Source organism: Sminthopsis crassicaudata, chromosome 4 (genome assembly GCF_048593235.1).
Source record: "Sminthopsis crassicaudata isolate SCR6 chromosome 4, ASM4859323v1, whole genome shotgun sequence".
NCBI classification, from domain to species: domain Eukaryota; kingdom Metazoa; phylum Chordata; class Mammalia; order Dasyuromorphia; family Dasyuridae; genus Sminthopsis; species Sminthopsis crassicaudata.
Genome location: NC_133620.1, coordinates 108,042,695 through 108,060,853, shown reverse-complemented (window position 1 = coordinate 108,060,853; position 18,159 = coordinate 108,042,695). Strand labels below are relative to the sequence as shown.

Genomic DNA, 18,159 nt, shown 5'->3' with positions numbered 1-18,159 from the left:
TCCACTGGGGATATCACAGATAAAGGAAATATTGAAATTTTTCTCTTTCCTTTTTCTATTTGTGTACAAGAGAATAAATAGTATGTGAGGGTATGTGTGGTGGGTGGCGATAAAGATAAAATGTGGAGTACAAACTGAAGGGGGAAGAATAAGAGCTAGAATGATCATACCCAGAAAGTTATATTCTGGAAGTTTTGCTCTTTTAGAATGGGGGAGATATTATTGAAAGATTGGAGAATGAGAGCCAGCCTCTCCCTGCCTGACAATCTGTATTCAGATCATATGGACCAGCAGGAAAGGTTGGGGGTGGGGGTAGGGAATCAATCTTTCTCTCACTAAAGTCAGCAGAGAGCAAGAGATGATGATAAGACTTAGGAATGAGACTCTGCCAAAGCAGCCCTTTTATTTAGGACTGTGAATGATAGAGAAAAGGCCAAATTAGAGAGATTTCCTACAAATGGTGAGGTCCTACAGAGGCCATTGATTGGGAAATGACATTGTGCTAATTACATAAAGCCCAAAAAAACTGCAAAGCCTCCTAAACTGATCCATAACTAATCAAAAGAGTTTAATCTAATTACCAAATGAATGAAGAATGCCTTATTGTCCAGACCAGTTAGATGGACAACCCATAGTGCTTGTTCATCAGTTCATGTCTTAGGAAGGCAGTGTTGATGGATAGTAACAGAGGTGTTCAGAAGAGGGGTGGATTTAAAGTATATTGGTTTTGGACTGTTGAGTCATTGAGTTGCCTACTGGAATCCAGTTTGTTAAAAAAAAAAAAAAAAGTAATAGCTGGAATTTACATGGTGTTTTAAGGTTTACAAAATAACTTTACATATATAAATCTTATTTGATCCTCAGAATTACTGTGTGAGGTAGGTACAATTTTTATTACCATTTAATAGATAGAGAAACTGAAGTTGAAAAGTTAAGTACTTTATCCAGGGTAACACAGCTAAAAAGTATCTGAGCCAGGATTTAAATCCATGTCTTTCTAACACCAGATTAGGCACTATATCCATTTAGTAGGTAAATCTGTCTTTGGGAAAGGTATTTTGACTTTTTTTTGGAACTCAGTTCCCTCCTATGTAAAATGAGCTTATTCCATGAATTGATTTCTAAGGCTTCTTTCAGCTCTAAACCCTATGATCTTGTGAGTGAAACATGCAAACAAAAAGAAGAAGAATGAAGAAAGAAAAAAAGGAGCAGGAAGAGGAGGAGGATGAAGAAGATGAAAAAAGAAGAGAAGGGGGAGGAAGAGCAGGAGAGAAGAAGAAGAAGAAGAAGAAGAAGAAGAAGAAGAAGAAGAAGAAGAAGAAGAAGAAGAAGAAGAAGAAGAAGAAGAAGAAGAAGAAGAAGAAGAAGAAGAAGAAGAAGAAGAAGAAGAAGAAGAAGAAAAAGGAGGAAGAAGAAAAGAAAAGAAAAGAAGAAATGTTTTATGTAAAAGTTCATTTTATTCATATCAAAAAGTGATTCAGATATTCCAAAATGGGACACTTTGAGTACTTCTGATGTATGAAGTTACTTCTTTCAATCCTCAGCTAATGCAGAAGTCTACTGAGTTCCCTTTGAGTTCCACCTTTCCATCAAGGGATTGCCTCTGGCAGACTGTCAGAACTCATCCTTAATGTCAAAATGGGGCTGGTCCTCAGGCTTGAAGTTCCTGTTAGGGCTGCCATCATCATTTAGGATACGACGTGCTGTGTAGCCAATAATAGGATATTTGGCTTTGTATACATTAGTGAAGATATCATCCAGGGACTTTAGCTCTTCTTCTGTGAGTCCAGTCTGAATGAGGAAAAATACAAAAAATAAAACAGTTTAAAGGAAAAGACTGATTTTACATTGGGATTTCTCCTTTCTTTTTTGCCCTCTTCACAAATCAATTGGTAAGGAAAAGAAACGTTTTGACAAAACCAAATGTAGAAAATTTTAAAAATAAATGGCCACTTCAGAATATGTCTTTGGTATATATAACACTAGGCTGGATATAAGATTACATTGTTGTAGGGAGTTCCTAATGAGGAAACTCTTTTTATCAATGAAGATTGGAATCTGTTTTGCAACTTACAGAGAAGGCAGAAAGAAGAAATTAGAGCCAAAGTAAATGAACAATAAGGAATGACTGAACAAAGTATGGTATATCATTATATACAACTGGACTTTAACTAACAGGACAAAATAAAAAGTACATTAAAGACCAGTCTGGGGACTTAAAAGAAATTAGACAGTGGGCACACCCTCTGTTCTGAGTATTAGGCTCCTTTTAATGAAGTCTAACATCACAACTTATACCAATGATTTAAAGAGAAACTGGAAAATGAGGGTGAGCATTGATGAAATATTTGGAGAAGCACCAAGATTTCTGAAGATGACAGGTTTGGGGAAGGGGATCTCAAAAATTACTTACAGTATCATGTGTGAGGTCTGCAGGATCCAAAGACATCTTGGCCACTCCTCTTGTAGAGTCTTTCCCAACCAGAGCATTGTATGGTGCCCCCCTCCCATAGAACTCTGTACCAGGAAAGAAGAAAGATTTACTGAGTGTGGAACTTTAAATAAATGTGTATATCGAGTTAGGTCAAAACTCATCAAAAAGAAATTATCAGCCTGGAGGTAGGGAAAACACAATATCCCAAAGGCAATATATTGTGAACACTATTGAAATAATAATGTCTTATTATTTTATTGTTATAGATTATATTTATGTATATACTTATGTAATATTTTATACCCCTCATTCAAGTATGGACTAAGTTGAGTTTACATCTGAAACATTTACCAGTCAATAAATCCAAAAGTAGTTATTAAACTTCTACTTTATTCCAAATATTATGCAAAGGATTGAGGATAGAAAAGTGAAATAGTTCTTGCCCTCAAGGAGTTTGCATTCTAATGGCAAAGAAAATATGCACACATATAGATAGATATTTAGAATATATTCAAGATGGTTTGGGGTGGCAGGATACTAGAAGCTAGAGGATAAGAATTCCTATAGAAGGTGATAATTGATTCAAATTTTAAAAGACACTAGAGATTCTAAGAAGCAAAAGAGAAAAGGTAGAATATTCCTGGAATGGGAGATAACCAGTGAAAAGGCATAAAGACAAGATAAGATATAAAAAATATCAAGTAGGTTGTAATGGCTAGATCATAGAATATGTGAAGGGAAGGGACAGGCTAGGTTGTAATGCTTAAGAGAAGTCATATTTAATCCTATAGATAAAATGGAGTCACTAGAATTTATTGAGTAGAGGAGTGACATGATCACATTAATGCTTTAGCCTGGAAAATTTTATATGAACTGATGCAAAGAGAAGTGAGCAGAACCAAGAGAACACTGTATACAGTAAAAGCAATTTTGCAACAATGATCAACTGTGAAAAAATTAGTTACGTCAATCAATAAAATCATCAATGACAATTTCAAAAGACTCATGCTGAAAATTACTATTCATATCCAGGGAGAGAGATGATGAACTCTGAATTCATATTGAAGCATACTTTTTTCGCCTTATTTTTCTTGCATTTTTTGGTAACATGATTAATATTGGAAATATAATTTCACAAATAGATTCTTTACCTTCTAATATATCACAATTTCTTTATAACATTTTCACTCTAGCTAATTATCTGAAATAGATTACATTCTATATAGTGTGTAGGTGATGTGGTAGACAAAGAACTAGACCTGAAATAAGGAATATCTGGCTTCAAATCCTGCCTTAGATACTTACTAGCTGTTTCCTCACCTGTAAAATGGAGATAATAGTACCTACCTCCTAGGATTGTTGTGAAAATTGAATGAGATAATATTTATAAAGCATTTTGTAAATGATAAGGTATAATATAAAACTTAGTTTTTATTATGTATGTAATATTATTATATTATTATTATATAATAATCAGACAGTTGAACTGTGCCCCCTTTCTAAGGCACACGCGCACACACACACACACACACACACACACATATATCTACATATACTATAGTAGATATAGTAGTATACTATAGTAGATAAGTAAGGGTTAACTTGTATTGATCAAGTTAGAACCTAGTGTGGAAAAAAAAAACTTTATTATTTATAAATTATATTATTTGAACTTAGCTTATGTGATTAGAAAAGCTTACTGTAGAGGTCAAAGCCATTTCTGGGAAGGTAGATTGCTTTAATCTTACCCGGGTCTAGGGTCAACACAAAGCTTGAGTTTTGAAATTCTCTAAATGTGATTGTTTAAGCTTAGATTTCAATTTTGACCTGCTGTGTGATTTATGTCATACTTGGAACCCTAATGTAAACCTGGCAGAGACTTGACTGTGTTCTGCTCTCTCCCCTAACAAATGATCCCAAAAAATTCTAAAACTCTTTCAGATTTTGGGTTTTGTTCTTGTGATTAGCATTAGCAAAGAATAAAAACTGAGTCTGGTCATGGAAGTCAGGACTTATAAATTTATATGGTACTTTATAATTACACAAAATTCTTTCATGTCCTCAACTACTATGGGAGATAGGCAGGGCAAATATTACCAACACTTCCATTTTATATTTGAGGAAAATTGTGGCAAGGTGGAGTGATCTGCCTATAATCACACAGCTGGAAGAATTGAAATTTAAACTCATGTCTCCAATCTCTAAATCTTGTCCTCTGAACTACAAGTAATCCCCCAACTTTTCTATTGATTCTGCCCTCCAGTCCCTTCCCCCTTCTACCTCCATTTCCCAAGATTCTCATGAAAAGAGAAAACTCAAGGAACTATACAACTCACCCTTTCCAGAAGTGACATCAAATACTACCCCTTTCACTGCCAGGTAAATGGGCTGGTCTTCCTAGAAGGCAAGGAGAAGAGGTGAAAACCTTTTCCTGAAAAATCTAAGGGGCAGACGTAAGATTTTAAAAGATCCCACACCTCCATTGGCCAGGAAGGGCAATCATGTTATTCAGCACTCATTGTACATGTAAGAAATTCAATATAAGTATGACCAAGAATCTCTTCTTAAGGAACTTAATTCTAATCAAGGAGATCTCATACATAACCATGTATCCAGAATGATTGAAAAGTACATAAGATGTTCTAGTGTGTGCAGCCACTGAGTCCCTATCAGTGTTTTTTGAAAGATCATGGACAATAGAAAAAGTACTATAGGACTGGAGAATGACAAATGTTGTCTTGATTTTCAAAAGAGGAAAGATACCAAGAGACTGCAAATTATTGGCCATTAAATCTGACTTTGTTTTCTGGTAAATTCTAGGCCATTTAATTATAGGATTGACTAATGGACTCTGGGGGGAGGGGGAGCATGGGAGAATGATGATCTAAGGAGCTAGCATGACTAACCTTTTGGTAGCTAGGTGGTGCAATAGATAAGTCTCAGGCCTGAAGTTAGGAAGACTTCTTCCTAAATTCAAATTAGACCTTAGATTATTTACTAACTGTATGACCCTGGGGGCAAGTCACTTAACCCTGTTTACCCCAGTTTCCTCATCTATAAAATGAACTGGAGAAATAATAAACACTTTGGTATCTCTGCCAAGAAAAGCCCAAATGGGAACATGGATAGTCAGACACAATTCATGACTAATCTAATTTCCTTTTTTTTTTTTTTCCCCCCTTTTTCTGAGGCTGGGGTTAAGTGACTTGCCCAGGGTCACACAGCTAGGAAGTGTTAAGTGTCTGAGACCACATTTGAACTCGGGTCCTCCTGAATTCAGGGCTGATGCTCTATCCACTGCGCCACCTAGCTGCCCCTTAATGATATTACTAAATGAGTAAATAAAAAAAATATTGTAGATAAATATCTTAGCAAAGCATGAAATCTTTTTTCTATTCAATTGGACACAAGATAAAGAGATATGGATTAGATGGCTAGTACTGTTAAACAGAATTGGAATTATTTGAAAGATTGGACTACAAGAGTCATCATGAAAACATAAAAGATGTGTGATTTTTGTTGGTGTAGGGCATTCTGGGTGTGGGAACTCCAATTCAGGAAGCTCAAAACTTAGTCTATTAGGGAATCGCCTAAAACACATAGAGGTTAAATGGCTTATGTAGTGTTATATGAAAGGGAAAACTAGAGGGCCCAGTGAATGGAGTACTTAGTTTGGAGTCATGAAAACTCATCTTCCTCAGTTCAGTCTGACCCACGACACTTACTAGTTGTGTGACCTTGAGTAACCCTATTTATCTCAGTTCCTCATCCAAAAAAAAAACCAAACAAACAAACAAATAAACAAAAAAAGCTAGAGAAGGAAATGATTGAAATGACTGAACAACAACAACAACAAGCATAAGAGATGCAAGTAAAATCCAGTTTTTCGGAACTTCAAGCCCAGTGTCCTATCACCTATACCTCTCAGAAAGTTATTGATCATTACATGTAAGATTGGAAGTAAGCCTCTACTGGAGTGTCCAAGGGAACTGTCCTTGGTCCTAAGCTGTTTAACTCTATTTTTTCAGATTTAGTATACTTAAATAGTATGCCTGTAAAATTTATAGATGGCACAAAGCTCAGAAAGCTTGTGACCATGTTGGATGACACAATAAGAATTCAAATAGATTTCAAGGGTTTGAATGTTAGATCAAATTTAAGAACAAATGTAAAAATTTATAATGATCCATTTAGAGTTAAAAGAACCAGGCAACCTGCCATCTAAGAGAGGGGGTGGAGGGAACAAGGGGAAAAATTCGGAACAGAAGGGAGTACAAGGGATAATGTAAAAAAAAAAAAAAAAAAAATTACCTATGCATATGTACTGTCAGAAAAAAAATGTTATAATTATAAAATTAATTAAAAAAAAAAAAAAAAAAAGATCCAGGCAACCTGGGTGAAAAGGCCACAAGGTCATGTCATACAATGATAGAAAGTGAAGTGAATATGAAGAATTAAAGTCCTAAGGAGAAATTTAAAGGATTATAGCCAAGAAAAGAGATTAGCTTTGAGGTTTGTTTGCCCAAAGGGAGAATTAGAAGTGGAGTAGATGCTGCAGAGACACAGATTTAGACTCAGTTTAAAGAAAAACTTTCTAATACTTTATAACTATCCAAAAGTGAATTTCCTAGAAGATACTGGACTCCTTTTCTCTAGAGGTCTTCAAACAAAGGAGGATGATCACTTGTTGGAGATGTGGGGGATAGGGTGCTAACAAGCAGAGAAGTCAAAAATCTTTGAACATTACTATTCTCTGTAAAATGTGAGAGGTTAGATTGAAGGATCTTTTGAGTCCTCTCATTTTATGAAATTGTTAAGATTGAGAGTGCCTAAGAGTGAAAGTAATTACAGTGGGATTAAGCCAGAAGACTTCCTGCCAGAGTGTGAGCTTGTGAAATTGATAGAAATTAGGAGCAAAGCAGCAGGAGAAATGATAGGCAAAGAAAAGAAGGTAATGTGAGATTTGATCAGGGGCTCACATTACATAACTAGACCCATATTAAAAACAAGTTTTTAGTTCAACTGAAATTATTAAGGAATAATATTTCTAAAGTTCTTTATACACTTTTCCCTTTATGGAAGTCTGCAAAAGATTTAGTATAATAGCTGACAGTCCAGAGAATGGATCATGAGCAGTAGCCCAATTTAGTGCAAGATGTACCTCTTGCCTATCTCTCTAAGATCATTATCTTCTCTCTTCCCAGAGGGATAAGACCCACGTCTTATCTGGATCAGATATATGCTTCTAATTTTCTTTCCCCATTTCCTGAAAGGATTAAGGTATTAATTAAGGTAATAATTAAGGAATTGATCAGAGGGAGAAGAATCCTTTGATTATTTCGGGTGGAGCTGTGGATAGAGCACTAGACTTGAAATTAGAAGAGCAAAGCTGAAATCCTATCTCAGATACTTAACTTTTTGCGGTTCAGTCTTTTTTCAGTCATGTCCAACTCTTTAAGACCTCATTTGGGATTTTCTTGGCAGCGATACTGGGGTGGTTTGACGTTTCCTTCTCCAGCTTATTTTACAGAGAAAGAAACAGAGTTAATTGACTTGCCCATGTCACCCAAATAGTAGGTCAGATTTGAACTCAGGAAGGTGAGTCTTTTTGACTCCAGATCTAGGACTCTATCTACTAGAGGCCTCTTACTAGCTACATCACTTAACTGTGTGACAAATCCCTTACACCATTTTAGCCTCAATTCATCATCTAGAAAACAGAGATAACAACAGCACTTATTTTTCAGGGCTATTGTGAGAATAAAATGAATTAATATGTATAAAGTGCTTTGTAATTACAGAAATGCTAATATGATTTTGCTTATGACTATGTTGTGGGGGGAGCCCTTGAGGAAAGTGGTCAAAGAAGGAATAATTTTAGGAGAATAGTTCTCTAGGTATGTTCCCCCAAAAGATTAAGTGAATATCAAATTGCTTACTGTCCTGGGGAGGGCAGAGGTAAAAATGGAAGAGAGAAAAAAAATTGGAAATCAAAATCTTAGAAAAACAAAAGTCTAAAACTATCTTTATATGTAATTGGAAACACAGCTTTAGTGATTATCATTCTATCCAAAAAACGTTAACCCCAAATTTAAGAAAAAAAATTCTATTATGATCTTTTCCTTGTTCAAAATTCCTTTAAAAGTTATTTCAAATGGTATTAGAGACATGTCCAAGGACACGGGGATTTTTCTAGGTTGGACATTTCTCTCTCTACCCTCTTCTCTATTTACCTATACATCTTTTAATATAGGATAATATTAAATTAATTTTTTAGAATTGTGGATGGACAGGAAAAGATAATGATGAATGTTGGAGGGAATGTGGGAAAACTGGGACACTAATGCATTGTTGGTGGAACTGTGAAATTCTGGACAGCAATTTGGAACTATGCTCAAAGGGCTATCAAACTATGCATATCCTTTGACCAGCAGTGTTACTACTGGGCCTATATCCCAAAGAGATCTTAAAGGAAGAAAGGGACCCCCCCACATGTACAAAAATGTTTGTGGCAGCCCTTTTTTTAGTAGCTAGAAACTGGAAACTGAATGGATACCCATCAATTGGAGAATGGCCAAATAAGTTATGGTATATGAATGTTATGGAATATTATTGTTCTGTTCGAAACAACCAGCAAGATGAATACAGAGGCTTGGAGAGACTTACATGAACTCATGCTAAGTGAAGTGAGCAGAACCAGGAGATTATTATATATAGCAACAACAAGACTATACGATGATCAATTCTGATGGACGTGGCTCTTTTCAACAATGAAATGATTCAGAGCAGTTCCAATTATTCAGTGGAAATGAGTGTGGAAACAACATAACATTCTTACTCTTTCTGTTATTGTTTGCTTGCATTTTTATTTTCCTTCTCAGTTTTTTTTCTTTCTAGATCCTATTTTCTTTGTGCAGCAAGATAACTGTATAAATATGTATACATATATTGGATTTAACATATAATTTAACATATTTAACATGTATTTGATTACTGCCTTCTAGGGGAGGTGGGGAGGGAAGAAGGGGATAATTTGGAACAGAAGGTTGTGTAAGGGTCAATGATGAAAAAATTACCCATGTATATAAATATGTCTGAAAGACGGGTCTAAAGCACAATCATATTTTTTCTTATAATATCCAGGATAGAGAGCCCTATAATCACTAATGACATTAATTACTTCCTTTCTGACTTATGTCCGAATTCATTTCTGTATTCAGTAAACATTAATTAAGCACCTACTACATCCAAAGCACTAAATGTGTGATCACTACCCCCAGTTATATTTATAACAACATCAATAAGTCAAAGAACAAGCTATAACTAAGGGATCAAGAAACATGGGAGGCAATACTTGAGCTGAACTTTAAAGGAAATTAGGGATCCTAAATGACAGGTATAGGAGAGTGAGGTTGCTGTAGACATAGGGCTTGATCATGGGACTCCAGAAAAAGTCATGAGTCAGAAACAAATCTAAGATAAATCTATTAAGTTATATAGTTACTTTGATGAAAGGAATTCTCATGCCAACAAAATTAGAGGTCTTTGACACATTGACTATTATTAATAGACAGACAGATGTGTAGTACATAGAGTATTCAGCCTTAAATCAGGAAGATGTGAGTTCAAATCCAATCTCAGACACTTAGTAGTTGTGTGACTCTATGTCAATGAGCTTTTAATCTGCCTTAGTTTCCTCATCAATAAAATGAGGATAATAATAGTAGCCACATTCCAGATTTATTATAATGAAATGAGGATATTTGTGAGGATAAAGTGAGATATTTACAAATATTTCATTTTGCAAACTTTGAAGTATTATATGAATGCTCTGTTGTTCAGTCATTTACCTGGGTCCAAATCTTTGTGACTCCATGGACCACTGCACACCATTCCTTTCCATGGAGTTTTCTTGGCAAAGGTACTGGAGTAGTTTGCCATTTTCTTCTCTACTGGGTTAAAACAAGCTTGCCTAGGGTCATTCATTTAGTGACTATCTGAGGATGAATTTAAACTCAGATCTTACTAACCTCCAGGCCCAGCTCCCTATTCACTGAGCCACCTAGCTGATTACATAAATGCTAGCTATTATTAATAATTACCATAGCTGTGGGTAAAATAGAGGATGTTGTTCTTTCCTTTATGGAAAAAAAAAAAAATCATAGAGGAACCAAAATCAGGTGCCTAAATGGTCAGTCAGAGAAATCAGTGTCCTTTGAAAATAAGTAGACCTCTCAAATGTTAGAGCTGAAAAGTGATTTACAGACTGTCATCCAGTCCTCTCATTTTGGTAAAAATGAAAATTACTAGAGTAGATTTAATGTTAAGTACCTGACAACCACACTGAGTAGAAGTATTATAATTCCTATTTTTCAGATGAGGAAATCAAAGTTCAATGTTAAATGATTTGCCCATGATCTCAAAATTAATAAATGACAGAGTTGAAACTTGGTTGAATTCAGATCTCCTGATTCCAAGATCAGTACCTGTCTACTAAATAAGTTTTCATCAGCATTTTAGAATATGAGAACTTTCTTTCCTGGGATGGGAGAATTCTCTGATTCCCTAATCAAGGGCACATATAGGCTCAGAGAAGTATTATCATGTAATGTACTACACATTTTGTCTGCTTAAGAAAGTCACAAATTCCTAGGGAACAATCACCCTCTCTCCATTCTCCATCCCTGCATTTAACTGCTAAAGTTAATGTCCTTGTTTGACTAAACTGTCAGTAGTTTATACCAACAGTAGATTTGACAGCCCTTTTCTCCCTCTCCAGCAATGCCTTGGGAGAGTAAGTAAAGAATGTGGTGATGGCAAGTTGACCAGTGACAAGATAAAATGGCTACAGGCCAAGGCTGAGGGGGGTGATGGCTTAGTACAAGAAAGAATACAGGAAATAATGGCTGAAAAAATGGATTCATTGATACTAAGTCTCCAAACATAGTCATAAGAGAAAGATCTTGAGACAGAGGCCTTGGCAAGGACTCATAAATTATAGGTACTTTGCCTCTTGATATGCCCTCAGACATGACCTAACCACTGACAATCAGTGCATAAATCTCATACTCCTCTTTTTTCCTCCTCGAAAGAATGGAAATAGAACTTTCTAACCTTTCCTTTCCAGAAATTCCTTAATTTCTAAGTTATAATATAAAATGCAAATATTTGTATCTGATTTCATCCTGCATTTTATCACTGACTTTGTTTTATGTCTGTCCACAGTAGTACTTTCTGAATAAATAAGCCTTTATTGTACTAGCTAAAATTCAACTTTGGAAAATTTCTAAGTTTTGTTCATTAAAACAAGTGGCCCTTTCCCATATTGCTGGAGATTTCAGGAAAAGGGGCAATAAGTACAACCAGAGAGTGGAGTTCTCTAGTTTGAGATAGACAAGATCATAGTATAGGAAAATGCCACTTACTCAGGATAAATATTTAATTGCAATATTAATTCAGGTACTGATGGCTAGTTTCAATCAGCCTCTCAGAACCATAAGATCCCAGAATTAAAAGAGATGTAGGATGTTGCACAGTGTAATTGACACATTTTACAGATGAGGAAAACTGAAATCTACAGAGAACAAGTGATTTACAAGCTAGGGCTCTTTCAACTGCACCATGTTGCTTCCCTCTTATACCAATTCTGCTTATTTCAATATTATATAATACATTATCCACTAGAAGTAGACCAATGTCAAGTCAAATCATTAATAATATATTAAGGATGGGGGCAGCTAGGTGGTGCAGTGAATAAAGCACCAGCCTGGAAGTCAGGAAAGGAAGGAAGGAAGGAAGAAAGAAAGAAAGGAGGGAGGGAGGAAGAAAGAAAAAAGAAAGAAAGAAAGAAAGAAAGAAAGAAAGAAAGAAAGAAAGAAAGAAAGAAAGAAAGAAAGAAAGAAAGAAAGAAAGAAAGAAAGAAAGAAAGAAAGAAAGAAAGAAAGAAAGAAAGAAAGAAAGAAAGAAAGAAAGAAAGAAAGAAAGAAAGGAAGGAAGGAAGGAAGGAAGGAAGGAAGGAAGGAAGGAAGGAAGGAAGGAAGGAAGGAAGGAAGGAAGGAAGGAAGGAAGGAAGGAAGGAAGGAAGGAAGGAAGGAAGGAAAGGGGAAAGGAAAAAGAAAAGGGGAAAATAAAAAGGAAAGGAAAGGAAGAAAATATTAAGGACTTACTATGTGCCCTATACTATTTTAAGAATGGTCCCTAAAATGGACAATTGCCAGCAATGACATATTTCTGCCAGAAGTAGGTTAGGGAGAGAGGATCTAATGTTGAGAATCCAGAAGTTAGACCAGAAATAATCTATTTCTTTGACTGGGTAAATGCCACTTCATGATCCCCTTAACAAATCCTATTCATATTTAGCTTCCTGCAAGATGATTATAGCTGTAGTTCTACTCTCTGCAGATAATGGATAATATCTTGTCTTAGGATGAAAAGACTATAAGAGGGTAGTCAGCAGGCTTTACTCCCCCAAATTTAATCTCTTCTCAACATCTGTTTTGTTTAATAGGCTGATTCTTCCCTCGTCCTTTTTTCTCCACCATCTAAGACAGGAAAAATATCATTCGTCAGTAAATGACATATCAAGTGAATCTCCTACATCTGGGGAAATTGTTAAGAAACTAAATAGACTGCCTATTCACCAAAGATCACTACCAGTGATAATTTGCAAAAGAAGCACTTCCTACTCCATCCTCCTTGCCTTTACCGTTAATATTCCACCCTTACCTTCATGAACAATTGGCAAATTTAGAAATTATCCTGTTAATCATATTGTTCCTCAATTCCAAAAGCTAAATAATTAATAAAAGTTATGCCTTCTCTTCTGATCAAAAAGCACTCACTGAGCTTAGTTAACTGATATAAAATGCAAGACTTATCAGATGCAGTTTCATGGGTGAAAAATCTACTGATTCAAGCTTGATAGAATTCAATTAAAGTCAACCATTTTTTTTTTCCAATAGCATTTCATTTTTTTTCCAAATACACATAAAGCCAGCCATTTATTAAATGATTTTTAAATGTAAGGTCATTTTCTAAATGTTCTAAAGATGAAAAACAAACAAACAACAACAACAACAACAAAAAACAAACAAACAAAAAAAAAAAAAAACAACCAAGAACAAGTATAGTCTCTGCTTTCAAAGGGACTACAATTTAATAAAGGATGCAAGTCTACAAGTAAGTTTCACAATGTAGAAAGTAATGAGAGCTTAAAGGAGATCCATAAAAAGTGTTTCAGTAAAATAGCAGTAAAAAAAGGATTACTTTCACCAGGGAGATCAGAGGTTATTTCTTTGAGGACATATAATTGTTTTCATCCTAAACAAAGAAAACTTCATGAGTTTGCTAAATGTTCTTCCCAAAGAGATCCATTAACTCTAGCCCCAGACAAATGTAAATACCATAGAATCCTATTGCCAAGGTGAATCAATCAGTCAATAAGTACTTATTACTCACTGTGCTCGCTCGGAACTAGGAATACAAAGACAAAAGTGGTACAATAGCTGATATTATACCAGTGAAGCTAATTATTTTTAGATACCCAAAATGAAAAGTGTATTCAATTATATAGCAGAACTGATCCAGAAATTTATGATAAAATAAACAACAGACCTGCCTAGGTGCCTTTAATCCACCTAGTACCTTTAATCCAAAAGCAATTAATTAATAAACATTTGTTAAATGCCTAATGTGTGTCTCAAAGCTCACTCCCACATCTCAATATTCCTCCAAGACAAATGTCTCCAAAAGTTATTCTTATATTGCTATCATTCCACTACTTCCAAATGTGACTTTATCACTCTCTACTATACAAAATTTTAATATCTTGACAGACTTGTCCCTTATCTAAACTATGCTCACTTCTGCCACTTAACTTGCTGCTTCCCATTCCCATTCTCCCAATATCCATAGAATACTAATCTTTTATCCTCAACTCCTCTCTCCTAATCCAAAATCTTTCAAAAACTAACCCAATTCCTATCTCTGCCATGAAGCATTTGTACTATAATATTCCCTGAACTTAGCCTTTTCTGAATTCCTATTGTCTAAAACAGTGGTTCTTATTTTTTTGTTATTGTTCAGTTGTTTGGGGGATTGCCATTTCCTTCTCCAGCATCATTTTACAAATGAGGAAACTGAGGCAGAGTTAAAGTGCCAGGGTCACACAACTAGTACATATCTGAGGTCAGATTAGAATTCAGGACCATATCTTCTTGATTCCAGACCCAGCACTCTATTATCTGTACCACCTATATGCCAGCCTTAGTGGTTGCTTAAATTGGATCATCAAACAACTTTAATTTTTAATTTAATGTCCACCCACACCCATACACAAAGGTCCAACGTTACAGTCTGAACCAATTCCTAAAGTATAGTTATATGTCATTATTTTCATTGTTTTTCTGTACACTGCACTACAGCTGCTCCCTCCATCTTTTCTGTCACTATATAATCATACCTTGTCAGCTGTGTGATTAAGTGATGGAGATATTAGGAATGTTTGTGTTCGAGGGCACATGTCAGATGGTTTGAAAATCGTGATCACTGGGTGCATGCTCCTTAATTAAAAGTCATTTTGAAACTATCACTGACCATCAGAAATGTTCTGTATAAGCAAACCATATATTACCCATTGTAATTTTAAGTTGCTTTCAGATTTAAACTTAGGCTTGGCTTATTAGTTACTATTTATTTGCTTATTAGTTACTTAGTTACCATTCATGCTTTGCTTATTAATTACTGTTGTGTGAATTTTTAAGTGATCTATTTGGCAACATTGGTTAGTGAATTTCTGTAAGTATATAGCTGGGGTGCTAGTGGTAGAAAAAAAGAAAATCATGTCTAATGAGATTCTTTCCTTATATAGATTAGCTTATTTTTAAACTGTTAAAATGCAGCAATATTTGCAATTTCACTTTAAGAGCATTTATCATTTAAGGCAGTGTTTGTCATTAGCCAGTGGAAGAGTATGCATTTTATATATTATAAATCATCTGGTTAGGTAGCTAAAAGCAAAAAATAAATTTCCATCTCTCAGCAAAAAAATTTTCTTTTTGTAAATATTTCCTATCATTTTTACCTCATATTTTTATGAGAAAGGATTTTCATTTTATTTTTGCTATAAATCAAAATACAGAAACAAGGTTAATGAGGAACCAGGTTTGACTGTTTTTGTTGTTAAACCAAATATTGTAAACTTTTCTTCAAATAAAAGTCTAACATCAAAATTAAGTTAACAAATGATCATTGTTATTATTTTAAACATCTTTAAAATTATAACTTATATCATTAAAATTGATATTTACATTCAACAAAATTTGTAAAAAATTTTAATATGAAATCTCACAGATAATACATGAGATTTTGAATTAATTCTTTTAATTCTTATAGGATGTCTCACAGAAAATATTTGTAATTACTTTCTAATTTTATATTTAGCTTTCATAATTATAAATAGAACAAAATATTACAGTTCATATGCTCTGCTATACAAAGCAGAATTAAATTTGTCCAAAAGAAATGGAACATGTGCAGAATTGAAGAAGCCACCCCAAATGTCCATGTGGACTATTTATATCCGACCTGTGGCAGAGCTCAGGTTGGTCTGATCAGCCACGGTTGGACACACTGTAACTGGACTCTAACACAGTGATGTCATTTTGGGCCTTTTAAAGGGCAATACTCAATCAGCCAATCAACCAATTATGATACAACATAATGTAAATTTTAATTTAAAGCTTTGGAGGGCAAAAGATAACATTGCAGTAGGTAAGCACTTCATGAATAAATCTAAAAAGACAAACGGTATATTAAATTACCCTGTAGTTCACAGCATATTTCTGTTATTGTTGAAAATAGTTCATGGAACAAACAATAATGGGATTCACTGTCCTAGTTCAGCGCATACGTGTGTAATCAATATTTGTTCAAATGAATATAGGTCTTAATTTAAGGTGCTACTAAGTCCATTTTATAGATGAAGAAACTGAGGCTGAGGGAGGTTAAATGATTTGCCCAGCAGCAAATGGCACACATCTGGTATCTAAAGATAGATTGGAACTCAGATCTTGCCCTCCCCATGTCATTGCCTATACCTTTTCAGTACCGAACACAACTTTGTTAAGAGCTAAGTTTGGATGACGTAGGCTGGATCACCCAACGCCTGGGCAGAACGCCTGTTCTGCAGCTATGACATTACCTACCACACCAAGAGACTGAAGATTTACTGAGAGATTGGGGATGTGTGTGTGCAACGAGAGCCTGAATTATAGTAAAAATCTTAAGCAGATGTTTTTTGTTAAGGGACCTCCATAAATATAATGAAATACGTTTAAATGATAGAGAAGGGAAGAGGCAGGGACTATCTGCCCCCAAATTCCCTGTGGACAAATCATTAAGCCGCAACTATATAGAACTATATAGAACTGCCTAGAACTAGGAGATATTAAGAAATAATATCTTATTTCTCTCTCAAAGAGCAGAATCTAATGGACATTCAAGTCTGATGTGCACATGTGGAGGGGACAACAAGCAAGTAACTATGTACGAACAAAATATTCCCAGGACAAAATGGACATCATCAACAGAAGTTTTTAGTAGAAGATGGGATTTTATCGGGGACTTGAAGGAAATCAGAAAAGTCGGGAGGCAGAGGTGTTGAACCCCCTCATTTCACAGACGAGGTCCTTTCACAGTGAGGTCCAGAGAAAGGACCGGAGCCACTTGCCCAAAGAATTCACCCAAGGAATTAGTGCTTCAGGACTAGAGGCCAGGAGATTACTGAGGTTTCACTAGGGGAAGGGGATTTCAGACACAGAAAGAAGTCTCCCCTGGAAACAGATTTGCACTTTCTGCTTTCTCCCTCCCTTAGGGGCCCGGGACTCAGTTTAAGGCTAACAGTCTCCTCCTCCCTAAGTCAGCCGCGGGAAGTCCCGCCCCTTAGTTCTCGACAGGACCCAGTCCCAGCAGCTCGCTGAATCTCTGCCACCTTTCCCGTAGCCCCCAGTCTCCCACCCCCTCCCCCTTCCCTACCAGGACCAGGAGCCCTGGGCAGGGCTGCCGATCAGTTCTTGGATCTGTCTGTGCCCACTCCCTTCATCCGGTCCCGTCCCGCCCCCCTGCTACCTCTTCCCCGCCGTAGCGGGCCAGCTCCTCCTCCGTAAAGAGCCGCACCGGGGGCCCGCGCTCCGGGGTGCGAGGCGTCTGCTGGGCTCGGACAGCAGCCAAGTTCAAGGCCAGCACCACCGGCAACAGAAACTGCCAGAGGCGCGGCCTCCTCCACGGCCCCCGAGCCGCCATGGTGAGGAGCGGAGAGGTCAGGCTGGGAAGAAGAGGCTCAGGCTGGCGGAACCGGGAGAGCCAGAGGCTCCCAGCCCCGCCCCGGCCCGCCTCTCCCAAGGCCGGCCCCTCGCTACCTCCCCACCTTAGCTCGGGCCCAGCTTTCCACCCCTCCCCATCCCGAGCTGGAAGGGATTTAGATCTCAGCAAGTCCCAAACCCTTCCAATCCTCCCTTTCTGTTTTTCATACCTAGAGAAACTAGGACTCCAAGTCTCACCAAGTGGTGAGAGAGTCTGCCTGGCATGCGGGATTCAGAGTCAGGTTAGTTGGGCCAAAAGATCTCTTAAATGTCTCAGTTTCTCCATCTCCAAAATGAGAATAATAATGCTTACGAGGTGTTGTGAAATAACAAATGCACTTTACAGTTGCTATATAAATGAGTTAA

General features: G+C 36.4%; 1 protein-coding gene across 1 annotated transcript; it reads right to left on the bottom strand.

Moving 5' to 3' along the window:
* Window positions 1–1,437: 1,437 nt before the first annotated feature.
* NENF (neudesin neurotrophic factor) lies at window positions 1,438–17,805 on the bottom strand. Its single transcript, XM_074309115.1, has 4 exons — window positions 17,561–17,805; window positions 4,771–4,831; window positions 2,414–2,517; window positions 1,438–1,791 (listed from the first exon to the last, which is right to left on the bottom strand). Exons 1-4 carry the CDS (start codon window positions 17,732–17,734, stop codon window positions 1,615–1,617), a joined length of 516 nt encoding a protein of 171 aa, XP_074165216.1. The 5' UTR covers window positions 17,735–17,805; the 3' UTR covers window positions 1,438–1,614.
* Window positions 17,806–18,159: the final 354 nt, after the last annotated feature.